The sequence below is a fragment of the Coregonus clupeaformis genome, unplaced genomic scaffold (assembly GCF_020615455.1).
Source record: "Coregonus clupeaformis isolate EN_2021a unplaced genomic scaffold, ASM2061545v1 scaf0132, whole genome shotgun sequence".
Lineage (NCBI taxonomy): Eukaryota > Metazoa > Chordata > Actinopteri > Salmoniformes > Salmonidae > Coregonus > Coregonus clupeaformis.
This window is the reverse complement of record NW_025533587.1, coordinates 412,024-436,811: the sequence shown is the minus strand read 5'-3', so window position 1 is coordinate 436,811 and position 24,788 is coordinate 412,024. Positions and strand designations below refer to the sequence as shown.

Here is a 24,788-nt window from a genome sequence, read left to right as displayed (position 1 = left end):
ATCATAAAAAGGTCCTGATATGGTCCTCAGTGACGTCCTGGAAACTTTCAGGGAACTAGACAAAGGTCCCCCAGAGAACGTTCTAAGAACTAGTAAAAATAAATTCCTGAGAATGTTCTAAAAAGGTCCTGACATGGTCCTGGGTACTTACAGGAAACAGAGAATGTTCCCTTGGGACCATCACGTGACGTTCTTAGAATGTTCTCGGAACATCAGAGCGATAACGTCACACCGAAACCCTTAAGGGACATAATGGGAACGCTGCCGAATGTCCTTTAGGACGTCCTCTGTTTGCTGGGTTACTGCTGTTCAACTTTCATCTCAACGAAGGCATGTATGTGCATGTATTTTTTTTTTGCTCTTTATAGTGTGCAGATTCGTAAATTCTTTGTCGATATATTTCACCGAATCATTTTCCGGGTATATGTAAATGTCTTTGCAAATAAAGATGATTCTGATTCTGAATGTTATTGAACAATATAACTTTTTTATTTAATGCTTACAGAGCTTGGACGTCAGCACATCAGAATATACAATTGTTTTATTCCATACTCCAAACAATGTATATAGCCTCAAGCATGGTTTACTGAACCACTTTTGTTACACTGCACCCCACATTTCACCTCCTCACAGATACCTATCCAGGTCACAGCACCAATGAGACAGACTGGTGTCTAACCTAGGTCTCATGCAGGCCACAAGACTGTGTTACCCTGCTAAGCTTCAATGTAGGCATTAGCGCACTGAGTTTACAAAAAGTCTCATTACAACTACCCGTAATTTTCGGACTATAAGCCGCGCCTTTTTTCCAATTTTTCGACCCTGCGGCTTATATAACGGTGCGGCTAATCTATGGATTTTTACAGCTAACGGCCACTAGAAGACCTCCTAAATCTATGGATTTTACAGGTTGTTACAGTCCACCAACTTTAACTCTATGGGCTCTATGACCGGTCCGCGCACCCCACCTTTAAGCGGCGGGCTCCAGCAGGAAAAGCTGGAGGCCAGAAAAGAGTGAGACAGGTAGCGCGCAAAAGTAAAAGTGGAACCGAGAGTGGTACGAGAGACAGAACGAGAGCAAGACAGACAAACATTACGAGAGCGAGACAGTTTGTGCAAAGGAAGTTTTCATGCACAAACCCTCATTATGGAAAACAAACGTAGAAATGCATGTGATGCAGCTTTTAAGTTAAAGGCAGTCAATCTGGCTGTCAAAACATCCACGATCATTAACGGGTTCTGAAAGGCTGGACTGCTGCGTGATGAAGAGGAGGACGCCGCCACAGCTGAGGCCCTTCAGTTGCTGTTCGATTCCGACAGTGACGAAGAGGAGTTCGTTGGTTTTGAGAGCGACAACGAAGGAGAGAGGAGAGTGGCTGACGAAGCCACCCTGAGCCTGTTCGTTTCCGACACTGAAGATGAGGACTTTGGTGGTTTTAGTACGCAGGAAGAAGACGGAGATGAGGATTAATGACTTGACTTTTCTGGTTACAGCCGTGTACTGCACCTTAGCCTAAAAGATGAAGACGAGGATTAATGACTTTTCTGGTAGGCTGATTACCGTATATTTTAAGCAGCCGTGTTGCTGCAACTTTAGGCTTACGCGCTTACTGTCGTGTTACAGGCACTTTATTTTGCACTTTAAAAAAAAACAAATTTAATTTAGCCATTGATATTGCCTCGTCAAGCGCTGTAAGCTTTGTTTTTTGTTATGGTACTACTGTAGGCTATAATGTAGATAAATATTCAAAGATGTGCACACTTTTTCAAGGTTTTTCAAAAATTAAGTTAAGTGGTTAAATCAGGGGTGTCAAACACATTTTAGCTCAGGGGCCACATGGAGGAAAATCTATTCCCAAGTGGGCCGGACCAGAAAAATCATGGTATATATAACTTAAAAACAACAACTTCAGATTGTTTTCTTTGTTTTAATACGATCAACATACAACATAAAGCTGGAGCCTGAGGACAGTGTGTCCAAAATAGTACAAGTACAACATCACTATTAATCATAAAACACGTCAAGTTTATTTGAAAATTCTAAAGAAAAAGAACACACAAACACACAATGCCTCAGTGATTCACAGAACTGTTTCACAGATCACAGAACTATATCAGGGTGTCATTTCTTAGGCAAAAATGTAGATACAAATAATGAAATCCTGTTCCCCAAACAAGTGCAAGAACCACAGAGTCAAGAATAGGTTAAATATACAAATAAAATAAAATCAATTAAAAACAATAGCACATCAACATAAAAACATATAAACATAAAGCTGGAGCCTGAGGACAGTGTCCAAAAGCACAACATCACTATTAATCATAAAACACCTCAAGTTATTTGAAAGTTCTGAGGACAAAGAACACACAAACACACAATGCCTCAGTGATTCACAGAAGTATATCACAGATCACAGAACTATATCAGGGTGTCATTTCTCAGGCAGAAATGTAGATAAAAATAATGAAATCCTGTTCCCCAAACAAGTGCAAGAACCACAGAGTCAAGAATAGGTTAAATATACAAATAAAATAAAATCAATTAAAAACAATAGCACATCAACATAAAAACATATAAACATAAAGCTGGAGCCTGAGGACAGTGTCCAAAAGCACAACATCACTATTAATCATAAAACACCTCAAGTTATTTGAAAGTTCTGAGGACAAAGAACACACAAACACACAATGCCTCAGTGATTCACAGAAGTATATCACAGATCACAGAACTATATCAGGTGTCATTTCTCAGGCAGAAATGTAGATAAAAATAATGAAATCCTGTTCCCCAAACAAGTGCAAGAACCACAGAGTCAAGAATAGGTTAAATATACAAATAAAATAAAATCAATTAAAAACAATAGCACATCAACATAAAAACATATAAACATAAATCTGAAAGCGTTGCTCAAACTCCCGTAACAGTCCCGTTATTTTATCTTTGAACTGCTTCATGTCTGCCACATGTTGGGTCGCGCACACATTTTTCAGACAGGGGAAGTGAGCTGCATCACCACCGGCAAGTTGCGTCTCCCACAATGACAGCTTCAACTTGAAAGAACGTATGCTGTCATAATACTGCGTGACAACTTTGCAGCTGTTTGTTCAAGTTATTCAGGTGCTCTGTAACATCCACCATAAATGCAAGGTCCTGCATCCATTCTGCGGAATGAAATTCTAACACTGGTTTGCCCTTTTCTTCCATGAACTGTTCAATTTCTTCTCGTAAATCAAAGAAACGCCTCAGCACAGCACCTCGGCTTAACCATCTTACCTCAGTGTGGTATGGCAGGCCATAGATGTGGTCTTTCTCTCTGAGAAGGCTGTCAAACTGACGGTGATTCAGGCTTCTGGATCGGATGAAATTAACAGTTTGGATGACCACCTTCATGACGTTATCCATCTTTAATGACTTGCAACACAAAGCCTCCTGGTGCAAAATACAGTGAAAAGTCAAAAAATCACGTCCTCCATTTGCAGATTGCACTTTCTCTCTGAACTTTGTCACAACGCCTGCTTTTTTCCCGATCATTGAGGGCGCACCATCTGTAGCCAGGCTGACAGCGCGGGACCAGTCCACTCCGACCCTGTCCAGCGCGCCGACGAGTGCGGTAAAAATATCAGCTGCTGTCGTTGTATCTGTCATCGGCACCAACTCCACGAACTCCTCGGTGACGGTCAATGTGTCATCAACTCCGCGGATGAAAATGGCCAGTTGTGCAACATCTGTAATGTCCGTGCTTTCATCAATTGCAACCAAAACGCAATAAATGACTTTACTTTTGCTTCAACTGGCTGTCCAAATCCACTGAAAGATCGGAAATCCTGTCTGCAACTGTGTTTCTTGTCAGGCTGATATTTGCAAAAGCCTGCCGCTTTTCAGGGCACACAATCTCCGCTGCCTTCATCATGCATGTTTTTACAAATTCACCCTCGCTAAATGGTTTTGAAGCCACTGCGATTTCATTAGCAATGAGGTAGCTAGCTTTCACTGCAGCGTCACTGATGTCTCGGCTGTGAGTAAACACAGACTGCTGTTTCTTCAGACCCGCCAACAGTTCATTCACCTTCTCTCATCTCCGCTGTCCTTGAAAGTTGTCATATTTGTCGGCATGAAGACTCACATAGTGGCGACGAAGGTTATATTCTTTCAGCACTGCAACATGCTCTGAACACACCAAACATACAGCTTTCCCATTCAATTCCGTGATTAAATAGGATGACCATTTTTCTTGGAACACTCTGCACTCTGCGTCCACTTTTCTCTTTTTTGACAGAGACATATTGGGGCAATGAGGGTGCCAAAGCACATAATGTTAAAAGTAGAAGCCGTAATAAATATCGCGGGCAAAACAAAGTAGCTCATTGGCTGCACGTGCTTGACCTACTTGCTCTGCCCCGGTATAAACAGTTTGCTTGCTTAACACAATTGCTATTGCGCCATCCAGTGGACGCAATTGGAACAGCAGTTTATTTTATAGAAAAATTGCAGCGCATTTTTATACTTTACAAAAATATATATATATATATTTTTATATATATATATATTTTTTCAAAATCATCTCGCGGGCCGGATTAAACCCGTTTGCGGGCCTGATCCGGCCCGCGGGCCGTACGTTTGACACCCCTGGGTTAAATGATTGTGACACTATTAACTAATTTTGCTGGGGAACCCCTAGCACTCCCTCAAGGACCACTGGTTGAAAACCACTGCTGTAGATCACTGCCGGTATGTGCGCTGGGAGCGCACTGTTTAAGTTTGAAAGTTGAAAAGTTTGTGTGTCTGAAACGCTATGTGATACAGTACAGTTTACACAGCACAGTATATGTTCTGTAGCTACTATTGCACTAAATGGTAACACTTGAATACATTATGCAAAAATGCAACTTGTTTGTTGAAATGTTAATAAATGGGAGCTTCCTCAAGCAGCCATCTCTTTCCCGACAATCCCCTCTGTGCACGAACCTTACATATGGTAATTAAACATTAAAACACCTGCGGTTTATAATCCAGTGCGGCTTATATATGTACACATCATTCAATATCATTCAATTTAGCTGCTGCGGCTTATACTCCGGTGCGCCTTATAGTGCGGAAAATACGGTACATCACTTTTCAGGAGCTATCCCCTACTGCCTTGGTGGCCATGAGTAAGGCACTTTGCCCCCTGCTACGGGCAAGGGCAGGGCTGACCGTGTTATGCTCCAAGCATGTTCTGTGTTTGGTGTGTCATAGTGTTGGGTACAGTGACAACAAAAATACATGTCTCCATTATACAATAGGCTTTTATTTTTAAATCAAATGTTGCCTGAATATGTGTGTTTGTGTGTTATTTTGAGCCTATGTGTTCCTGTGAGTGTGTGTGTACATGCGTTTGTTTGTAATACTACATACTAAATACTATAATAAATACAATAATAAAGGGGGTATACATATGCAATGATAACACCTTTATGAAATCATTCATAAGCCCTTCATGAATGTTGCAGTATTATTAATCAACCTTCATACCACATTAATCATCAGTCATATGTAATCTTCACAACAAAAGTAATGTATTCATTACAGTATTATAGTAGAAATATCTGGTTGGATTGAGCTTGAAGCGTACTGGTGCTACTGACTGGGTTAGTTCTGCACAGGACAAGACTTTGATAGCCTCTGCTGAAATGAAGCCAAGGTGTTAGCTTGTGGCGCTAATGCAAGTCTCCAGGTTTCAGGCACGTTTACTCAACATGTTAATTTGACACCAATTGCCATTGTGTCATCCAGATTTGAAATCATTCAAATTCTGTCTGGAGTGCCAGATTGATGGGTTTTGCACTTTTAGGACTATTCCATGTCCATCAAAGTAAGGGAAGTAATACATGAAGACATGGATGTTGGGATGTTATTACATGATCGGTTGAAGTTATTATGTTATTCATCAAAGAAGTTGCTACTGACCTGATAACTTAATAACCACGGGATAACATAATAGTCCCGTGTAGCTCAGTTGGTAGAGCATGGCGCTTGCAATGCCAGGGTTGTGGGTTCGATCCCCACGGGGGACCAGTATGAAAAAATCGATGCACTCACTAACTGTAAGTCGCTCTGGATAAGAGCGTCTGCTAAAATGTAATAATAAGCTTGATTAATAATAATCAAGTAAAATGTTACCCAATTATGTTTGTGTGTGTGTGTATGTACAGTTGAAGTCGGAAGTTTACATACATCTTAGCCAAATACATTTAAACTCAGGTTTTCACTATTCCTGACATTTAATCCTAGTAAAAATTCCCTGTTTTAGGTCAGTTAGGATCACCACTTTATTTTAAGAATGTGAAATGTCAGAATAATAGTAGAGAGAATGATTTATTTAAGCTTTTATTTATTTCATCACATTCCCAGTGGGTCAGAAGTTTACATACACTCAAATAGTATTTGGTAGCATTGCCTTTAAATTGTTTAACTTGGGTCAAACGTTTCGGGTAGCATTCCACAAGCTTCCCACAATAAGTTGGGTGAATTTTGGCCCATTCCTCCTTACAGAGCTGGTGTAACTGAGTCAGGTTTGTAGGCATCCTTGCTCGCACACGCCTTTCCAGTTCTGCCCACACATTTTCTATAGGATTGAGGTCAGGGCATTGTGATGGCCACTCCAATACCTTAACTTTGTTGTCCTTAAGCTATTTTGCCACAACTTTGTAAGTATGCTTGGGGTCATTGTCCATTTGGAAGACCCATTTGCGACCAAGCTTTAACTTCCTGACTGATGTCTTGAGATGTTGCTTCAATATATCCATATAATTTTCCTTCCTCATGATGCCATCTATTTTGTGAAGTGCACCAGTCCCTCCTGCAGCAAAGCACCCCCACAGCATGATGCTGCCACCCCCGTGCTTCACGGTTGGGATGGTGTCCTTCGGCTTGCAAGAACCCCCATTTTCCTCCAAACATAACGATGGTCATTATGGCCAAACAGTTATATTTTTGTTTCATCAGGCCAGTGGTGGTTTCTCCAAAAAGTACTATATTTGTCCCCATGTGCAGTTTTTATGGCGGTTTTGGAGCAGTGGCTTCTTCCTGGCTGATTGGCCTTTCAGGTTATGTCGATATAGGACTCAATTTACTGTGGATATAGATACTTTTGTACTTGTTTCCTCCAGCATCTTCACAAGGTCCTTTGCTGTTGTTCTGGAATTGATTTGCACTTTTCGCACCAAAGTACTCTAGAAGACAGAACGCGTCTCCTTACTGAGCGGTATGACGGATGCGTGGTCCCATGGTGTTTATACTTGCGTACTATTGTTTGTACAGATGAACGTGGTACCTTCAGGCGTTTGTAAATTGCTCCCAAAGATGAACCAGACTTGTAGAGGTCTAAATATATTTTTCTGAGGTCTTTGCTGATTTCTTTTGATTTTCCCATGATGTCAAGCAAAGAGGCACTGAGTTTGAAGGTAGGCCTTGAAATACATCCACAGGTACACCCCCAATTGACTCAAATGATGTCAATTAGCTTATCAGAAGCTTCTAAAGCCATGACACCATTTTCTGGAATTTTCCAAGCTCTATAAAGGCACAGTCAACTTAATGTATGTAAACTTCTGACCCACTGGAATTGTGATACAGTGAATTATAAGTGAAATAATCTGTCTGTAAACAATTGTTGGAAAAATTACTTGTGTCATGCACAAAGTAGATGTCCTAACCAACTTGCCAAAACTATAGTTTGTTAACAAGACATTTGTGGAGTGGTTGAAAAATAAGTTTTAATGACTCCAACCTAAGTGTATGTAAACTTCCGACTTCAACTGTATGTACATTTCAATGTGTGCTTGTGAGTGTCTCTATGTATTGTCACGATCGTCTAATGAGGGAGACCAAGGCGCAGCGTTGCGGTTGAACATATTTATATTTATTACTAGATCACACGATCAAAACAAAGAACGAAACGTGAAGTCCTTCGATACCAAACCAAAAGGAACAAGAAACCACAAAACACAAAGTGCAAGACAAACAGTTAAATATGGCTCCCAATCAGAGACACCCAGCTGACACTCGTTGCCTCTGATTGGGATTCACTCAGCCCAACATAGAAAATTAAACATAGACTTACACACCCTGGCTCAACATAACATAGTCCCCAGAGCCAGGGCGTGACAGTACCCCCCCCCAAAGGCGCGGACTCCGGCCGCGCCAAACAACCACAACAGGGGAGGGACCGGGTGGGCACTCCGCCTCGGCGGCGGATCCGGCTCCGGACATGACCCAGGCACGGGTTGTGCTGGACTGACGACGCACACCCCTGGCTTGATGCGTGGAGGAGGAACGGGCCGGACCGGGATGACGAAGCGCACCCCTGACTTGGTGCGGGGAGCAGGAATGAGCCGGACCGGGCTGACGACGCACACCACTGACCCGGTGCGGGGAGCTTGGACGGGCCGGACCGGGCTGGCGACGCGCACCACAGACTTGGTGCGGAGAGCAGGAACGGGCCGGACAGGGCTGACGACGCACACCACTGGCTTGGTGCGGGAAGCTTGGATGGGCCGGACTGGGCTGGCGACGCGCACCACAGACTTGGTGCGGAGAGCAGGAACGGGCCATGCCGGACTGACGACGCACACCACTGGCTTGGTGCGGGAAGCTTGGATGGGCCGGACTGGGCTGGCGACGCGCACCACAGACTTGGTGCGGAGAGCAGGAACGGGCCGGGCTGGGCTGTCGACGCACACCGTAGGCTTTGTGCGTGGAGCAGGGACAGGCCGGGCTGGGCTGTCGACGCACACCACTGACTTGGTGGGAATGGCAGGAACAGGCCGGGCTGGGCTGACGACGCGCACCACTGACTTGGTGGGAATGGCAGGAACAGGCCGGGCCGGGCTGACGACGCGCACCACTGACTTGGTGGGAATGGCAGGAACAGGCCGGGCTGGGCTGACGACGCGCACCACTGACTTGGTGGGAATGGCAGGAACAGGCCGGGCTGGGCTGACGACGCGCACCACTGACTTGGTGGGAATGGCAGGAACAGGCCGGACCGTACTGGGGACACACACCACTGGCCCCACGCAGGGATCAGGAACGGGCCGGACCGGACTGGTAACACACCCCAGTACCTCTCGCCGTGCCTCCACACTTTCCCTCTCCTCTGTGCCCAGTGGCCCCCTAACCTGGCGGCCTTCTCTGCCAACGCTTTGCACCGCTCTAACCCGTACACCTGCTGCCCCGACGTCGTGAGCCCCCCCCTAAAAATTTCCTGGGGGTCTCTCCTCCCTCTTGCCAGACTCGCAATCATCTCCTCCCACGTCCATCCTCTCTCCTCGTCCCGCTGCTTGATCCAGTCGAGGTTGCCACGGAGATCTGCCAGCGATGGCTCCTGAACACGCTGCTTGGTCTGGTTAAGGTGGTTTCTTCTGTCACGATCGTCTAATGAGGGAGACCAAGGCGCAGCGTTGCGGGTGAACATATTTATATTTATTACTAGATCACACGATCAAAACAAAGAACGAAACGTGAAGTCCTTCGATACCAAACCAAAAGGAACAAGAAACCACAAAACACAAAGTGCAAGACAAACAGTTAAATATGGCTCCCAATCAGAGACACCCAGCTGACACTCGTTGCCTCTGATTGGGAGTCACTCAGCCCAACATAGAAAATTAAACATAGACTTACACACCCTGGCTCAACATAACATAGTCCCCAGAGCCAGGGCGTGACATGTATGAGTATTCCTGTATGATGTGCATGAGTTTGTTTGTGTTGTAATTGGCAGTGGATGCTGGTATGTGCATTAAATTGAGGTACTTTATTTCATGATTGGTTGAATATTACATTATTCATAAATAAGTTGATACTCACCGGTTATTGTAATAACCAACTGTTAATGTAATAACTTTTTACATTCAGTGGAAAAAGTGATTATGTTTACCGTTCAACATTTTATTAGGTTTACTGGCAAGTTATTACATTTACCGGGTTTGTTAAATAAAACATCTAAAATGTATTACATTTAGAAAAGTGATTACATTTACCGGTGTTATTACATTTACCGTTGTTACAGACCTCTCCACCTTGCTCTGCTTCACAACACTTCCCTCTGGCACAGCATGTTCGTTCACGTCCCTCTTGACCCTCTTGTTTTTAGACCTTTGAAAAGAAGAGTGCAGTTAGTTCAACACATCTCCGTTCACTGGTTAAGTGATAAAGGATTAGTGGATGAAGGGCAATATCAGACTTCCTCAATGTGAAGGAAACTGGAGGGTGAGGAAATAGTCCTCTGTCCCTGATCCATCCCATTCAACTACTGCCAACCAACCTCGCTGTGAGACTCTCAGCAGTCAAGTCAATCGTCCCCTGCGCCTTTTGTTTACTGACGTATCTCCCCTTTTCACCTCCCAAACTTGCTTCTCTGTTTGCACACCAGTCTTGTCTCCCTGTATTTTCTTACCTTATGTCTCTTACCATCATCCTTTAGGGGAATATTATTCATTCTTCCGCTCAACCTCACTCCTTACCCTCATACCTCTGGCAGAGGTAGAATACAGTGATCCAATCAGCAAGGGGTAAATGTATGTGTACAAGCCAGACCTCATCAATGAGAGCCTGTTACATTGGTTTTAAGAGCAGCCATAACTGTAGCAGTACCAGACGCAACTCCCCTTTTCTGACTCTCATGAACCTGTTGGTTTCATTCCCTTTCCACATAAAGCTGAATGTTTTACAGTTTACCGTTTATTGTGTTGAGGCGAGTTTTACAGTATAGCACTTCAGTTACTCACAGTTACTACTATGCCATGACCGAGCGCACAACCCCCGAAGGATGAAGGATAAAATAGGGAGGTTTTATTTATTTTCCTTCTCCTGCCACATCTCATTACCCGCTTTTGCTGCTGTAAGGATTGTATGTTTGGCTGCTTTATTTTTCCCTGCCATTGATCTCATGCTGTTGTTATTTAGTACCAGCCTTGAGGTTTCTCCTTATTCGAGGCGAGGGGGGTGGGTGAGGGGTTTGGTGGGTGGGTTAGTGGGCGCAGCACGGCGTGACAGAGCACGGTAAATGTCATTGGTTGAAAAAGGGAAACGCTGTATCATCCAGTCAGCGACAATCACTCAGCTCTACACACACTTCTTCCCATCCTCTCTTCCTCCCCCGCTCTAGAGGAGTTCCTTTCACTGTCAACCTCAATTACATGCAAACAATCCACACAGACAACATTTCACATTTTAGTAATTTAGCAGACGCTCTAATCCAGAGCATTTGGAGTTAAGTGTCTTGCTCAAGGGCACATCAAGATTTTTCAACTAGTCGGCTTGGGGATTCGAACCAGCGGCCTTTCAGTTGGCCCAACGCTCTTAACCACTAGGCTACCTGCTGCCACATGCACACACGCACGCACACACACACACACACAGAGAGAGAGAGAGATCTGGTATGTTAGAACTCCCTTCCTCAGTCAAAGCCCATTTCTATGTCTTTCTCTGTAGTGTCTTCCCATCATCAGCCAGTCCTATGGGAGGCATGACACACAGCCCCTTTCAAACACAACTATCTGGTCCAGCCTGGTAGGACAGAAACTGTATCAGATTCAACACTGATTCAATGTTCCACTGCAGTTCACAGTTCACCCAGCATAAACACTTCTATCTGCCTCCTCACTTTCCTGACCTACCCTGTTGTTTGGTCGTCTCGCCCTGCTGTGAAGTGATGTGTAGTCAGAAATCATTTTCCCTTGAAAGCATTGTTGGCAAGTCGTGCACACACACACACACACACACACACACACACACACACACACACACACACACACACACACACACACACACACACACACTCACACACTGCCAGCTGACCTCCCAAGAGAGCTCAATAAAAAGCGCTTTCATCGAGTCGGGAGCTGTCCAGAGACGGCTGAGATGGAGCACACTTGCAGATTTCAAATGAGCTTTGCGTCAAATAGACCCTGTTGTTTGTGTGTGTGTGTGTAACGTGTAATCACCTTTCATATTGGCCCACGTTAGTTTGGGCAGAATGTTGTTGAATGTTATTGTTCAAGTCTGACCAGCTGTTGCAAAAAAACACACTCTCTCTCACAGACTCTACCTCAAACAGTCTTCCCCTTTCTCTGTTTCTCACATTTAGTCTCTGTCACTCGCTCTCTCAAACACACACACACACACACACAAACACACACACACACACACACACACACACACACACACACACACACACACACACACACACACACACACACACACACACACACACACACACACACACACACACACACACACACAGTCAGAGCCATAGGTCAGTTGAATGGCTGCTGCTTTTCAAAAATGGCGTTTAATGCATTCCCCTGGGATATCAGACTCCAGTCAGCTCAGTCCGCCCCCACCCCAGGTATGCCTGTCAGAAACCATGGGAACCCAGCAAGGCTTTTATGACCTCTGGGTGTGATTCAGAGGGCTGGATACAGACGCAGCCAGGCCAGTCAAGCCCAGAGCACTCTCTCACACACACACACACACACACACACACACACACACACACACACACACACACACACACACACACACACACACACACACACACACACACACACACACACACACATACATACACACACACACACACACACACACAGTCCAGTCCAGAGTAAATTCATTCATAACATGGCATGACTGAAGGAATTCTCCGCTGACAGCTTTATTGAGTGAGAGAGTTCCGAGTATTTATCGCCCTGATGTCACTTCCTGTCAAATAGAACTGTGGTTTCTGGACAGAGAGAATGTTTTCACACACATGCACACGCACGCACACACACGCACACGCACACGCACACGCACACATACACTCAACAAAAGCACTTGGAGCTAAAATGCGCACACACACACTGAAAATGACCCTTCAAGGACGGCACTTAAGCCCTTCATTCATTTGCTAAGAATCGTGGCTGGCCACATACAGTATGTCTGTGAAATGCACTATTGATCCTACAGTATAATTACTGGTGCATGACAAAGAGGTTGTGAGCGTATGTGTGTGTGTGTGTTTGCGTGTGTGTGTGCTTGTGCGTGTGTGAAATAACCATTATATATTTGCGGTCCAGCTGTAAAGCTGTCAATTTGCCACTATAGGATAGACTTATGTATGTATTCAAACACAATATATTCAATTGCATACCAGCCAGATGTATCCAGATGGCTTTACTTCCACACTGAGTCATAGTGTAAATGACGCAAGGATCTTAAAATGGATCGAATTCATTTATAGCATTCATTTAATTGAAAATAATTTGTGAAATGCCTAAATGTACTAGTACTTTGCAATGAACAGATGTTGCTAATGAATTAGATAATGTCTAATTGAAGCGTTCTAATTAGGCCTGGTAATGAAAGCTAATGGCAGTTAAATGAAGTTGCACTTGAACTCACATTGAGAGGGAATCATATGACTATAGTAAATACATAGTAATGAAATAGATGGTATAATACAGAGAGAACATAAGGTACCAGGCAATCAGAATTACAGGATTTTTCCTCATTTGCTTGTCCATATTTAAATCAATTCTAATCCATGCCGTGTGTGTGTCTGTCCGTCTTTGTCTGTCCGTCTGTGTGTGTGTGTGTGTGTCTGTTTTTATGTGTTGTCCAGATCATTGATGAAGAGGACACCCAGTTCATGATCAACTGTCCCCCGGCGGTGACAGAGAGTACCCCTCGGAGACGCACCAGGATCCAGGTGTTCTGGACAGCCCCCCCCAGCGCCTCTGGTTGTGTCACCCTCAAGTAGGTACCTGTACTTGGGGCTCTCTGAAGAACCCTAAAGTAAGGATCTATATGCCTGAGTCCCCAATATCCACCCCTCTTCTGAAGTGTGCACTTGTCTTGCACACTCCCCGGTATGGATTCAACAACGGTGGAAACTCCCTCCAGCCAATGCTTACATCAATCCAATGTGCAAGTGCACACTTTGGGAGTAGTGTGGAGAATTGGGATGCAGCCATATGTGGTCACCACCCATGGTACTGGAGAGCTACTGTGTTTAGAGGCTTTTGTTCTAGACCAAAGGCAATATTATCTGATTCAACTAATCAATGTTTTGATGGCTTGGTGATTAGTTTATCCAGGTGTGTTAGTGCTGGGATGGAACAAAACATTCACAACCTTTAGCTTGTGTAGAGCACCAGAGTTGGTGACCATACTATGACGCAAATCCAATTGAGCTGTGGCAGTGTGTGGTTGATTGTATACTGTGAATAAGGAGCTGTATGTGGACCCTACCCCTCAGGCATGATTAGAGACACTATGGTTCTCACATGTTCCCTATTACTGTACATGTAAAGTTATTACTGTAGTCCACTCCATCAAAACACCCCTCCTCCCAAACCCGGCCTAAAGGTTTCACACAGAATATAGTATCAATGTTTCATCCAGAATGTATGTTGCATAAATAATTCATAATCACAAGATTAGCTGCAATGGCTTGTGGTGAAGGTAATTGATTCCTTTGCCGTGTCGTGTGCCTCCAGGGCTTGTTTAGGTACAGTATGTGTTAGTTACCTGTACCAAACATAGATCACAGTACACTCCCATGCATTGAGGCGGGATCTTGTTTGAGAGAGAGAGAGAGAGAGAGAGAGAGAGAGAGAGAGAGAGAGAGAGAGAGAGAGAGAGAGAGAGAGAGAGAGAGAGAGAGAGAGAGAGAGAGAGAGAGAGAGAGAGAGAGAGAGAGAGAGAGAGAGAGAGAGAGAGAGAGAGAGGAGAGTGGGTCACAGACGTCAATTCAGCATCTATTCCACGTTGGTTCAACACAATTTCATTGAATTTGACGTTGATTCAACCAGTGTGTGCTCAGTGGGGGGAGAAGAGAGAGAGATACAAAGAAGAGAGAGAGTAACAGAAACATAGGGGTTGTGCCCTACATGGCATGCTAATGTCTGCATTATTAAAGTTCAGTTGGCCTGTCACTTTCTCTCCTGCCCCGTTTAAATCTCTCCCTGTGCCGTCGTTATGTGTGTAGGGGCGTAAAAAAGGCTTGCATTTCTTATTAATGTGCGTTATTATGTGCCTGTCAAAGTGAGTGATGAGATTTCCTTGCCTTCGTCTCTGAACTCCCCCTTTCTTTGGCTTTCTTTCTCCCTCTTAACTCTCTCATTCACTCTTCTCTCTCCTGTTGGTTTCTCTCTCTACTTCACATCCATTTCATTCCTTCCCTCTCCTTTTCCTCTTCACTCGTTCTGCCTTTCTCAACCAGGGCGTAGGTGTGTTGTTCCCACAGCAGACTAACCAGGCAGGCAGGCATCTTCCCCTACTTTACCTCTCAGCTATCTTATACAGTGGGGGAAAAAAGTATTTAGTCAGCCACCAATTATGCAAGTTCTCCCACTAAAAAAGATGAGAGAGGCCTGTAATTTTCATCATAGGTACACGTCAACTATGACAGACAAATTGAGGAAAAAAATTCCAGAAAATCACATTGTAGGATTTTTAATGAATTTATTTACAAATTATGGTGGAAAATAAGTATTTGGTCACCTACAAACAAGCAAGATTTCTGGCTCTCACAGACCTGTAACTTCTTCTTTAAGAGGCTCCTCTGTCCTCCACTCGTTACCTGTATTAATGGTACCTGTTTGAACTTGTTATCAGTATAAAAGACACCTCTCCACAACCTCAAACAGTCACACTCCAAACTCCACTATGGCCAAGACCAAAGAGCTGTCAAAGGACACCAGAAACAAAATTGTAGACCTGCACCAGGCTGGGAAGACTGAATCTGCAATAGGTAAGCAGCTTGGTTTGAAGAAATCAACTGTGGGAGCAATTATTAGGAAATGGAAGACATACAAGACTACTGATAATCTCCCTCGATCTGGGGCTCCACGCAAGATCTCACCCCGTGGGGTCAAAATGATCACAAGAACGGTGAGCAAAAATCCCAGAACCACACGGGGGGACCTAGTGAATGACCTGCAGAGAGCTGGGACCAAAGTAACAAAGCCTACCATCAGTAACACACTACGCCGCCAGGGACTCAAATCCTGCAGTGCCAGACGTGTCCCCCTGCTTAAGCCAGTACATGTCCAGGCCCGTCTGAAGTTTGCTAGAGTGCATTTGGATGATCCAGAAGAGGATTGGGAGAATGTCATATGGTCAGATGAAACCAAAATATAACTTTTTGGTAAAAACTCAACTCGTCGTGTTTGGAGGACAAAGAATGCTGAGTTGCATCCAAAGAACACCATACCTACTGTGAAGCATGGGGGTGGAAACATCATGCTTTGGGGCTGTTTTTTCTGCAAAGGGACCAGGACGACTGATCCGTGTAAAGGAAAGAATGAATGGGGCCATGTATCGTGAGATTTTGAGTGAAAACCTCCTTCCATCAGCAAGGGCATTGAAGATGAAACGTGGCTGGGTCTTTCAGCATGACAATGATCCCAAACACACCGCCCGGGCAACGAAGGAGTGGCTTCGTAAGAAGCATTTCAAGGTCCTGGAGTGGCCTAGCCAGTCTCCAGATCTCAACCCCATAGAAAATCTTTGGAGGGAGTTGAAAGTCTGTGTTGCCCAGCGACAGCCCCAAAACATCACTGCTCTAGAGGAGATATGCATGGAGAAATGGGCCAAAATACCAGCAACAGTGTGTGAAAACCTTGTGAAGACTTACAGAAAACGTTTGACCTTTGTCATTGCCATCAAAGGGTATATAACAAAGTATTGAGAAACTTTTGTTATTGACCAAATACTTATTTTCCACCATAATTTGCAAATAAATTCATTGAAAATCCTACAATGTGATTTTCTGGATTTTTCTTTCTCATTTTGTCTGTCATAGTTGATGTGTACCTATGATGAAAATTACAGGCCTCTCTCATCTTTTTAAGTGGGAGAACTTGCACAATTGGTGGCTGACTAAATACTTTTTTCCCCCACTGTATCTATTGGGAGAACGGAGGTGAGACAGAGAGCGGGGGACAGAGGCAGAGAAAGAGAATGAAGGAGAGAGATAATACAAGAGGAAAAGTGATCAGTATAGAACAGATGAATGGACAGAATTTGAAAGATAGTGGCTGCATGTGAGATGAGGAGAGAGCGAGATATGGTTACTTGTGGAGGTTGTGGAGTGGGGATGTGATACTAAGGTACGTCCAGTGGGGAAGGTTGTTTTTCACTGTAGAGTGATGACACCAGGCGAGGAGAGGTTCATTGTTGAAAGGGAAATGTCTTTGCAAACTCAGAAGTTTAATTACAGGGTGATCACTCTTATTAAAGTTTTGTCAGTGAAGTGGGGCGGGTGCACCCCCAAACGTCATACTGCCAGATTATTATTCAGAAGCTGTTGTATATCGCTACCTAGAGCCCAAGTAGCAACATCCTCTGTTCCCTCTCTTCCTAAACAAATGTAAACACATGTTAGTCATATACACACACACACAACACACACATTCCTGCACATATGCATGCACGCATGGACGCACACACACAGGCACACAGGAGCACACACACACACACACAGACACAGACACAGATACAAACACGCACGCAGGCAGCATTGAATCTGAAATGGTTGATTATAGTGTGGCGTTTACGGGTTTCCCGAACTTGTGACTTTACTAGCTTAAATAACAAATGGACGGGGAGGGAAATACGGTTAATGCCACCAGGCATTTTAATGTTACACTACACGGGGTAATGGAGAACTGCATAAAACAATCAACCTTGCCTGAACTAGCTAGCCATAAATCACAGTACAGCAGGAGGTATCTCTCCACTAGTTATATCCCCACAAACCTATGAGCGGCTCCCCCCTTTTCTATTACCATGACAACCCCATAATCAATGAACGTGACTGGTGCTGCCAGCCTGGTGCTGCCAGCCCACCCTACCCCCTGAGGGTCGCTACAATAGTATTTGCTTCATCAGAGAGTGGGGGATTTCATTATTAATACAAGCAGAGGAATGTTTGTTTTTCATTTCAATGCTCTCAGCCTGCTTGTCTGCCTACTTGTCAAATAACCTGGTTAGCTTAGACAGCAACACCTCTGGCTATAACTATTATGGAAAAACAGACTGTGCATGTGTCTTGTGCCTGTGTGTGTCTGTGTGTGTTTACGTGTACGTGTGCATGTGCATTTGTGTGAGTGTGTGAGTGTGTGTTATACAACGTAATGCAACATATGTAGATGTGTACTGTATGTGTATTACCGTGTATATTGTCATCATTGCCCAGTGTGCCTGTGTGGAACGTGATCAGTTGAGGGCAACATCAGAGTTTTTGAGAGCTCCTCTAGTGCTGTGGGTAGAGAGGCAGTGGTGTGACGGCCTCTCTTCCCTGATGGTTAGCTGTAATTGAGGAGTAGCTGCTGTCTCCTGGTGGCTGGAAACAGTGAGTGTGGTGGTTTGGTCTGGCTCACCATGATTATGGGGGTCAAAATGGGATGGACGTTTGTCTGATTTCTGGACCACACTCTCTGTAGAATCTTTATATTTTTGTTCATTTATACAGAAAAAGTTTTTTTTTCAGGCTCAAACACACACACACACACACACACACACACACACACACACACACACGTGCACGCACACACACATACATGCATGCATGCATGCACACACACACGGACACAAACGCGTGCGCACACACGCATGCACACACACACACACACACACACACACACACACACACACACACACACACACACACACACACACACACACACACACACACACACACCTACCCACCACACACACCAGAGCGCTTTTGAGGCGATAACCATCGGCGGTGTGGAGCCAGGAAAGTGAATCTGGCTTTAATAGCATATCATTGATAGAATTTAAATTGGATGTTAAATAAGCATTACTGTGCCTGATTGCCTGGCCGGCCCCAGAAGGTGGGCAGCCAGTAAGGCAGTGTGTGAGCGGCTCGCTCAGGGAGAGATATCTGAAATTGGGGTGAGATTGAATTAAAGTTGAACAATTAGAGATATGCTGGCGGTGCGTTTAGGAGCGCCTGGGGTGGGGTACCCCTGTTACCTCTGTACCTCTAGGTACACCCCTTAGACAGGGTTCTTCCTGTCCAGCTACTATCCCTTCCAAACCCATTCCTCGTTTTCGGATGGGATCTGTTGTGTTTATGCTTTGTGAAATAGAAGATTTGGGACAAAAGCTTTTCATTTTCTTCTCTTCTTTTTTATCTCTCTCTTCTCTCTCTCTCTCCTCTCTCTTTTCTCTCTTTCTCTGTCTCTGTCTCGCTGTGTGCCTTGGTGAGTAAAAGTAGCAAAAAAAACAAAAGCGAGAGAGGGTGAGAAAAATATAGATGGAGAGAGAGTTGTGTTATGTTAATAAGGGCATATAGCTGTCACTCCCTGTCACTGTAGAGATACTGTCCCTTCTCTGTCCGGCCTGCCTGACAAAGCCTGTAAAAAAGCCTCCTCTGCCACTGGTCCAGCCCTTAGATCATCAAACATAATCCCCCTGACAGCCTGCTCTGGAGACGGGCTGGAGAAAGACAGGAGCGTGGTAGGAGGTTTGCTTGGAGAATAGGTTGAAATCAAATCAGAATTGAGAGATAATGTAGTGTTCCAAAGCAGTGTCCTTCAAGGATAAGCAGGACCATAACAAATGAATGATTTGTCTTCTTTGTGTCTCTCTTTCTTCGTGCCATTTCTCCTCCTCACTACCACTGCTTCCTGAGATGAGCATATACTATACCTCTCTGTCTTTATTTCATTTTTAACCCCTTTTTTTCCACAATTGGTAGTTACAGTCTTGTCCCATCGCTGCAACTCCCCTACGGACTCGGGAAAGGCGAAGGTCGAGAGAAACACGACCCTGCCAAGCCGCACTGCTTCTTGACACACTGCTCGCTTAACCCGGAAGCCAGCTGCACCAATGTGTCGGAGGAAACACTGTCCAGCTGGTGACCGAAGTCAGCTTGCAGGCGCACAGCCCGCCACAAGGAGTCGCTAGAGCGTGATGGGATGAGAAAATCCCGGCCGGCCAAACCCTCCCCTAACCCGGACAACGCTGGGCCAATTGTGCACCACCTCATGGGTCTCCCGGTCCCGGCAGGCTGTGACACAGCCTGGGATCGAACCCGGGTCTGTAGTGATGCCTCAAGCACTGCGATGCAGTGCCTTAGACCGCCGCGCCACTCAGGAGGCCCAACCTCTCTGTCTTATACATCTCCTCTTTCTCTTCTCCCTCCCTCCCTCTCTCTCTCTCTCTCTCTCTTTATTTTTGTGACTGTGGGAGAGGACAATGACAGCAGTGGGCTCGGCCCAGCTCGGACTCCTGCTCCATAAATAGTCCAGCTGGACAGGAACCACCTGGACCAGAACCAGACAGTCCAGAGCCTAGAACCTAGCACCCTGCTGCTACCCTCTGCCCACTATCACCATGGAAACCTGCAGCCTGTTGTGGGTAGCCAGGTCTGTTGTAATGCATGGCACCTGAACGGAGTTTGTTAGTGACAGCTTTTGGGACCTGAAAGTAATTTGTTTGCGATCGTTTCTGGCCCGCACGCCGGCCCACTTCTGGCCCTTGAATGGGTTTGTTTGTGTCTGATTTGCATGTCAAGGCCCCACTAAGACCTGTGTCCCCCCAGAACTCATTGGCTCTGCCCTCAGACAGCTCTATCAGAACAGTCTCTCTGCCAGGACCAGGAGCAGGACTTTAGCTCTGGGAAACTTCACTGATGGCCTGTCACTCAGTCTTATCTCTGACACACTGTGGTTCCTCTCGCCTGAGTGTGTGTGTGTGTGTGTGTGTGTGTGTGTGTGTGTGTGTGTGTGTGTGTGTGTGTGTGTGTGTGTGTGTGTGTGTGTGTGTGCTCTCTCACTCTTGATCGTTTCTCAAAAGGGAGGCTTACTTTCTGTATTTTTTCACTCCTTTTTCTCTTTCTCTCTAGGTTTTCAATCTCTTTTCCGATCTTTATGTTAATAAATACTTTCTGTAAGAGCTAGCAAATCCCTCCGGTCTGAGAGTGCTTGTGATTCAGCTCCCCTGTGTGCTCTAGTAGCTGATCTCAGACCTGTCTGTAAGCATAGGAACATGTTGATGAATAACACAGCACCTGCTCTAGTAGCTGATCTCAGACCTGTCTGGAAGCACAGGAACATGTTGATGAATAACACAGCACCTGCTCTAGTAGCTGATCTCAAACCTGTCTGGAAGCACAGGAACATGTTGATGAATAACACAGCACCTGCTCTAGTAGCTGATCTCAGACCTGTTGGAAGCACAGGAACATGTTGATGAATAACACAGCACCTGCTCTAGTAGCTGATCTCAGACCTGTCTGGAAGCACAGGAACATGTTGATGAATAACACAGCACCTGCTCTAGTAGCTGATCTCAGACCTGTCTGGAATCACGTTAACATGTTGATGAATAACACAGAACCTGCTCTAGTTGCTGATCTCAGACCTGTCTGGAATCACATTAACATATTGATGAATAACACAGCACCTGCTCTAGTAGCTGACCTCAGACATGTCTGGGAGACCTGTCTGGAAGCACAAGAACACTTCCTCCCAAGGTTTTATTAATTCAGACACTCAACATTCATCCTGAGTTCACCATTACTCCCAATGCTCCCTGGTGACTCCCTGTGCTAAAAGTACTGTATGAGTGTTTAACTCTATTCTCTTCTTCTCATCTCCTGCTTCTTTCCTCCCTTATTCCACCTGATCTCCACTTTATCCTCATCTTTTCATCTCCTTTCTCTTACCCTGAAACTCCCTCTTTTCCTCTCACCTCATCCCCTCATCCTCCCCTCCTTCCCCCTTCCTCCTCCCCCCTCCTTCTTTCTCTGCAGGGCCAGCATTGTCCAGAAGAGGATCATCTACTTCCAGGATGAAGGCTCTCTCACCAAGAGGATGTGTGAAAAAGGTATGTCCTCCATTACTGATATGCAATAAAAAGGGCGCTACATATCTTCCACTCCTCTCTCTCCCTTACTATATCTCAATATCTCCTGTCTTACTCTCTCTTCCCTTACTAGGTCTGGATCTTTACGCTTGTGCTGTATCTCCCAAGCTGTGCCTGACATTGGATAGCGAACTTACGGAGACTGATCAAAAGAACAGCTTTACACCTCCCTCCTGCCATCCCTCCCACCCTCCCTCACCCCTACCCCTCCCTCACTCACCTCTCCCCCTACCATCCCTCCCTCCCTCCCTTCCTCTATCTCTTCACCACATCATCATATAAATAACCAGGCAAAATCAGGAGCCTATATCCATCCTCTCCTCTCCATCTGAGCCAACCACACAGTTGTGGAAGAAATTGGACATCTAAGGCAACTGCACTTCTCATATTTCTCAACTCAGTGACCTTCTCATAGCTCTGTAGCATGTATTTATTTTCAAAAGACAGCTCAATATGAAAGCCCAATATATCTTGTTTCCCCTCATTCTGTTGCTTCAAACCACAGTAAATAAGCCCATCTCCTGTGTCCCCTACCTATAACAACCCTATACCTCTCTCTGCTGTCAAACTCTCTCTCCTCCATTAACCTCTATCTCTCTCTCTCTCTCACTCTCTCTTCTCTCCCTTCTCAGAGTCGTTGTATGGGGAGACCACAGAGAGGCCTCTGCTGGATTGCTGTGCCTGTGGAACGGCCAAGTACAGAGTCACCTTCTACGGCAACTGGTCAGAGAAGGTGCACCCCAAAGACTACCCTCGTAAGTACCCCATAACAACTTCCAAATTACCCAGGTACATACCCCATTTAATCCCTGAAAGACTACTTTAGTAGTGTCCTATTTCACCCCAGTGCTTCCCTAGTTGGTGCCTCCATTGCCTCAAAAATAACCCTTTACAAAAAAAGTTGCCCTACTGTTCAAGTACCCAGCATCACAGTCTACTGAGGATACTACAACCTCCATGGCCACCCCAGGATACCCTCTCCCCAGGGTGGTGTGCCCCTGTCTCATTCCTCCCCCAGCTTGGCCCTGGGCCTTGGTCTGTGGTGCTGCACTGTATAACCTTGAGCCTGACTCCCCGGCAGGCAGGGTGTGAATGGAGATGGGGATTACTGGTCTCTGCCCTTCTTCTAAGATGCTCCTCTCTCGCTCGCTCTCTCTCTCTCTCTCTCTCTCTCTCTCTCTCTCTCTCTCTCTCTCTCTCTCTCTCTCTCTCTCTCTCTCTCTCTCTCTCTCTCTCTCTCTCTCTCTCGCTCTCTCACAGCCCAGATCAATATACTGATTAGAATGGAATCCCACAGTAAGATAAACCTGCAGATCGAGCGACACCCTAATTTATTGGCTTAGGAGAGTCAGGAGTGTCTGTGTGTGTGTGTGTGGGGGGGGGGCAAAAAGCCCCACACACTCACAGGGAGATAGGGTTAGCCAGCGCTGCATGCATGAACAGCGTTTCCACCTGGTTTTGTGGTTGTTAGAATTGACTTCTCCTCACCACCACAAAGTCATAGCCAAGGTAACCATCCCTGGTTGACATACATACAGCAGATCACCATCTACAACTGCCTCCCCAAGCATCATTAGTATCTGGTAATTGTTCGTTAATTGCGCCTGTGTTTTTTCTATAACAACCGTCAATCAAACACAGATAGAACCATTGCTAAAAGAGGTTTTAGCAATGGCTTTCACACTCCATCCACGGTCATGATGGTCTGTGAGTCTGCTTCTTCATTGCTAGCGGCAGGAGTGAGAGAGAGAAGAGAGAGGGAGAGAGAGAGATACAGCACAATGTCTGCTATTTTTACAAGGCGTCCATTGAGGCACACGTGAAGTGGCGATGACATACATTCTAATGTTGAAGGTTACTCTAAAAAAGGCTAACAGGTTTTTTATTGTCCTCGCTCCCTCCATGGTCACATGCACAGCTTTATTTCCCTCTATGTGTGCCTATAGTAAGTAATACACCACTGAGAAGCTATTCAACCATTATCTGTGTACTGCTTACCTGAACCTATTCAGACAGACTTAGGAAAGAGACAGGTAGAGAGAGCCCAGTCAACATAGCCGTGACTGGTACTCAGGTGGCTAAGTGTACCAGAGAATTGTCCTGTGGTTTGGATGGATCTGATGTACATCCAGGGATTCACAGCTCAAGTGTCATTTCATGTCTACTGTGGGTATGGATTCTCAATAGCATTTCTATCAGACTCACACAAAGCTGAAATATAAGCAATATGAGCAATCACATTGCTGTTAGGATAGGACACAGACTAGACCAGAATTTCAGCAATACTGTTATTAGACTGAGAGAAAGAGAAAGAGATGGAAGAACAGAGAAAGAGATGGAAGGAGTTTGCAGAGAATATGAAAATAGGCTGTGGAACATCAGAGTTTATGACTGAGATTGGATACAGTTCTGATGAAAATAGGCTGTGGCACATCAGAGTATATGACTGAGATTGGATACAGTTCTGACGAAAATAGGCTGTGGAACATCAGAGTATATGACTGAGATTGGATACAGTTCTGACGAAAATAGGCTGTGGAACATCAGAGTATATGACTGAGATTGGATACAGTTCTGACAAAAATAGGCTGTGGAACATCAGAGTATATGACTGAGATTGGATACAGTTCTGATGGATATAGAGGGATTAACCTTAGTGAGTTAGTGGTGACCCCTTCCCCTATTTGTGTGTGTACACCCCATCATGCCAGAGTAGTGTTATAAACTGCAAAAGGAAATGAGACAGGAGGGATTTGAGTGGTTAGATAGAGAGCCTCCCTTTGCTGAACAAAGACTTTCCGATAATCTGTGAGTTGGATTTGAGTTTATTTTGTAGCAATAAAGAATACAATTATCCACT

The 24,788-nt window shown here is 45.1% G+C and overlaps 1 protein-coding gene across 2 annotated transcripts in view; it reads left to right on the top strand.

Annotated features, from left to right (window-relative positions):
* LOC121557022 (spondin-1-like) overlaps positions 1-24,788 on the top strand; it is a 157,769-nt gene that overhangs the window by 6,770 nt on the left and 126,211 nt on the right. For both annotated transcript variants that reach the window (XM_041870913.2, XM_041870912.2), the window contains exons 3-5: positions 13,647-13,780; positions 21,816-21,889; positions 22,561-22,683. In XM_041870913.2, the coding sequence (XP_041726847.1) occupies positions 13,647-13,780; positions 21,816-21,889; positions 22,561-22,683 (331 nt within the window). The remainder of the gene's footprint in view (positions 1-13,646; positions 13,781-21,815; positions 21,890-22,560; positions 22,684-24,788) is intronic.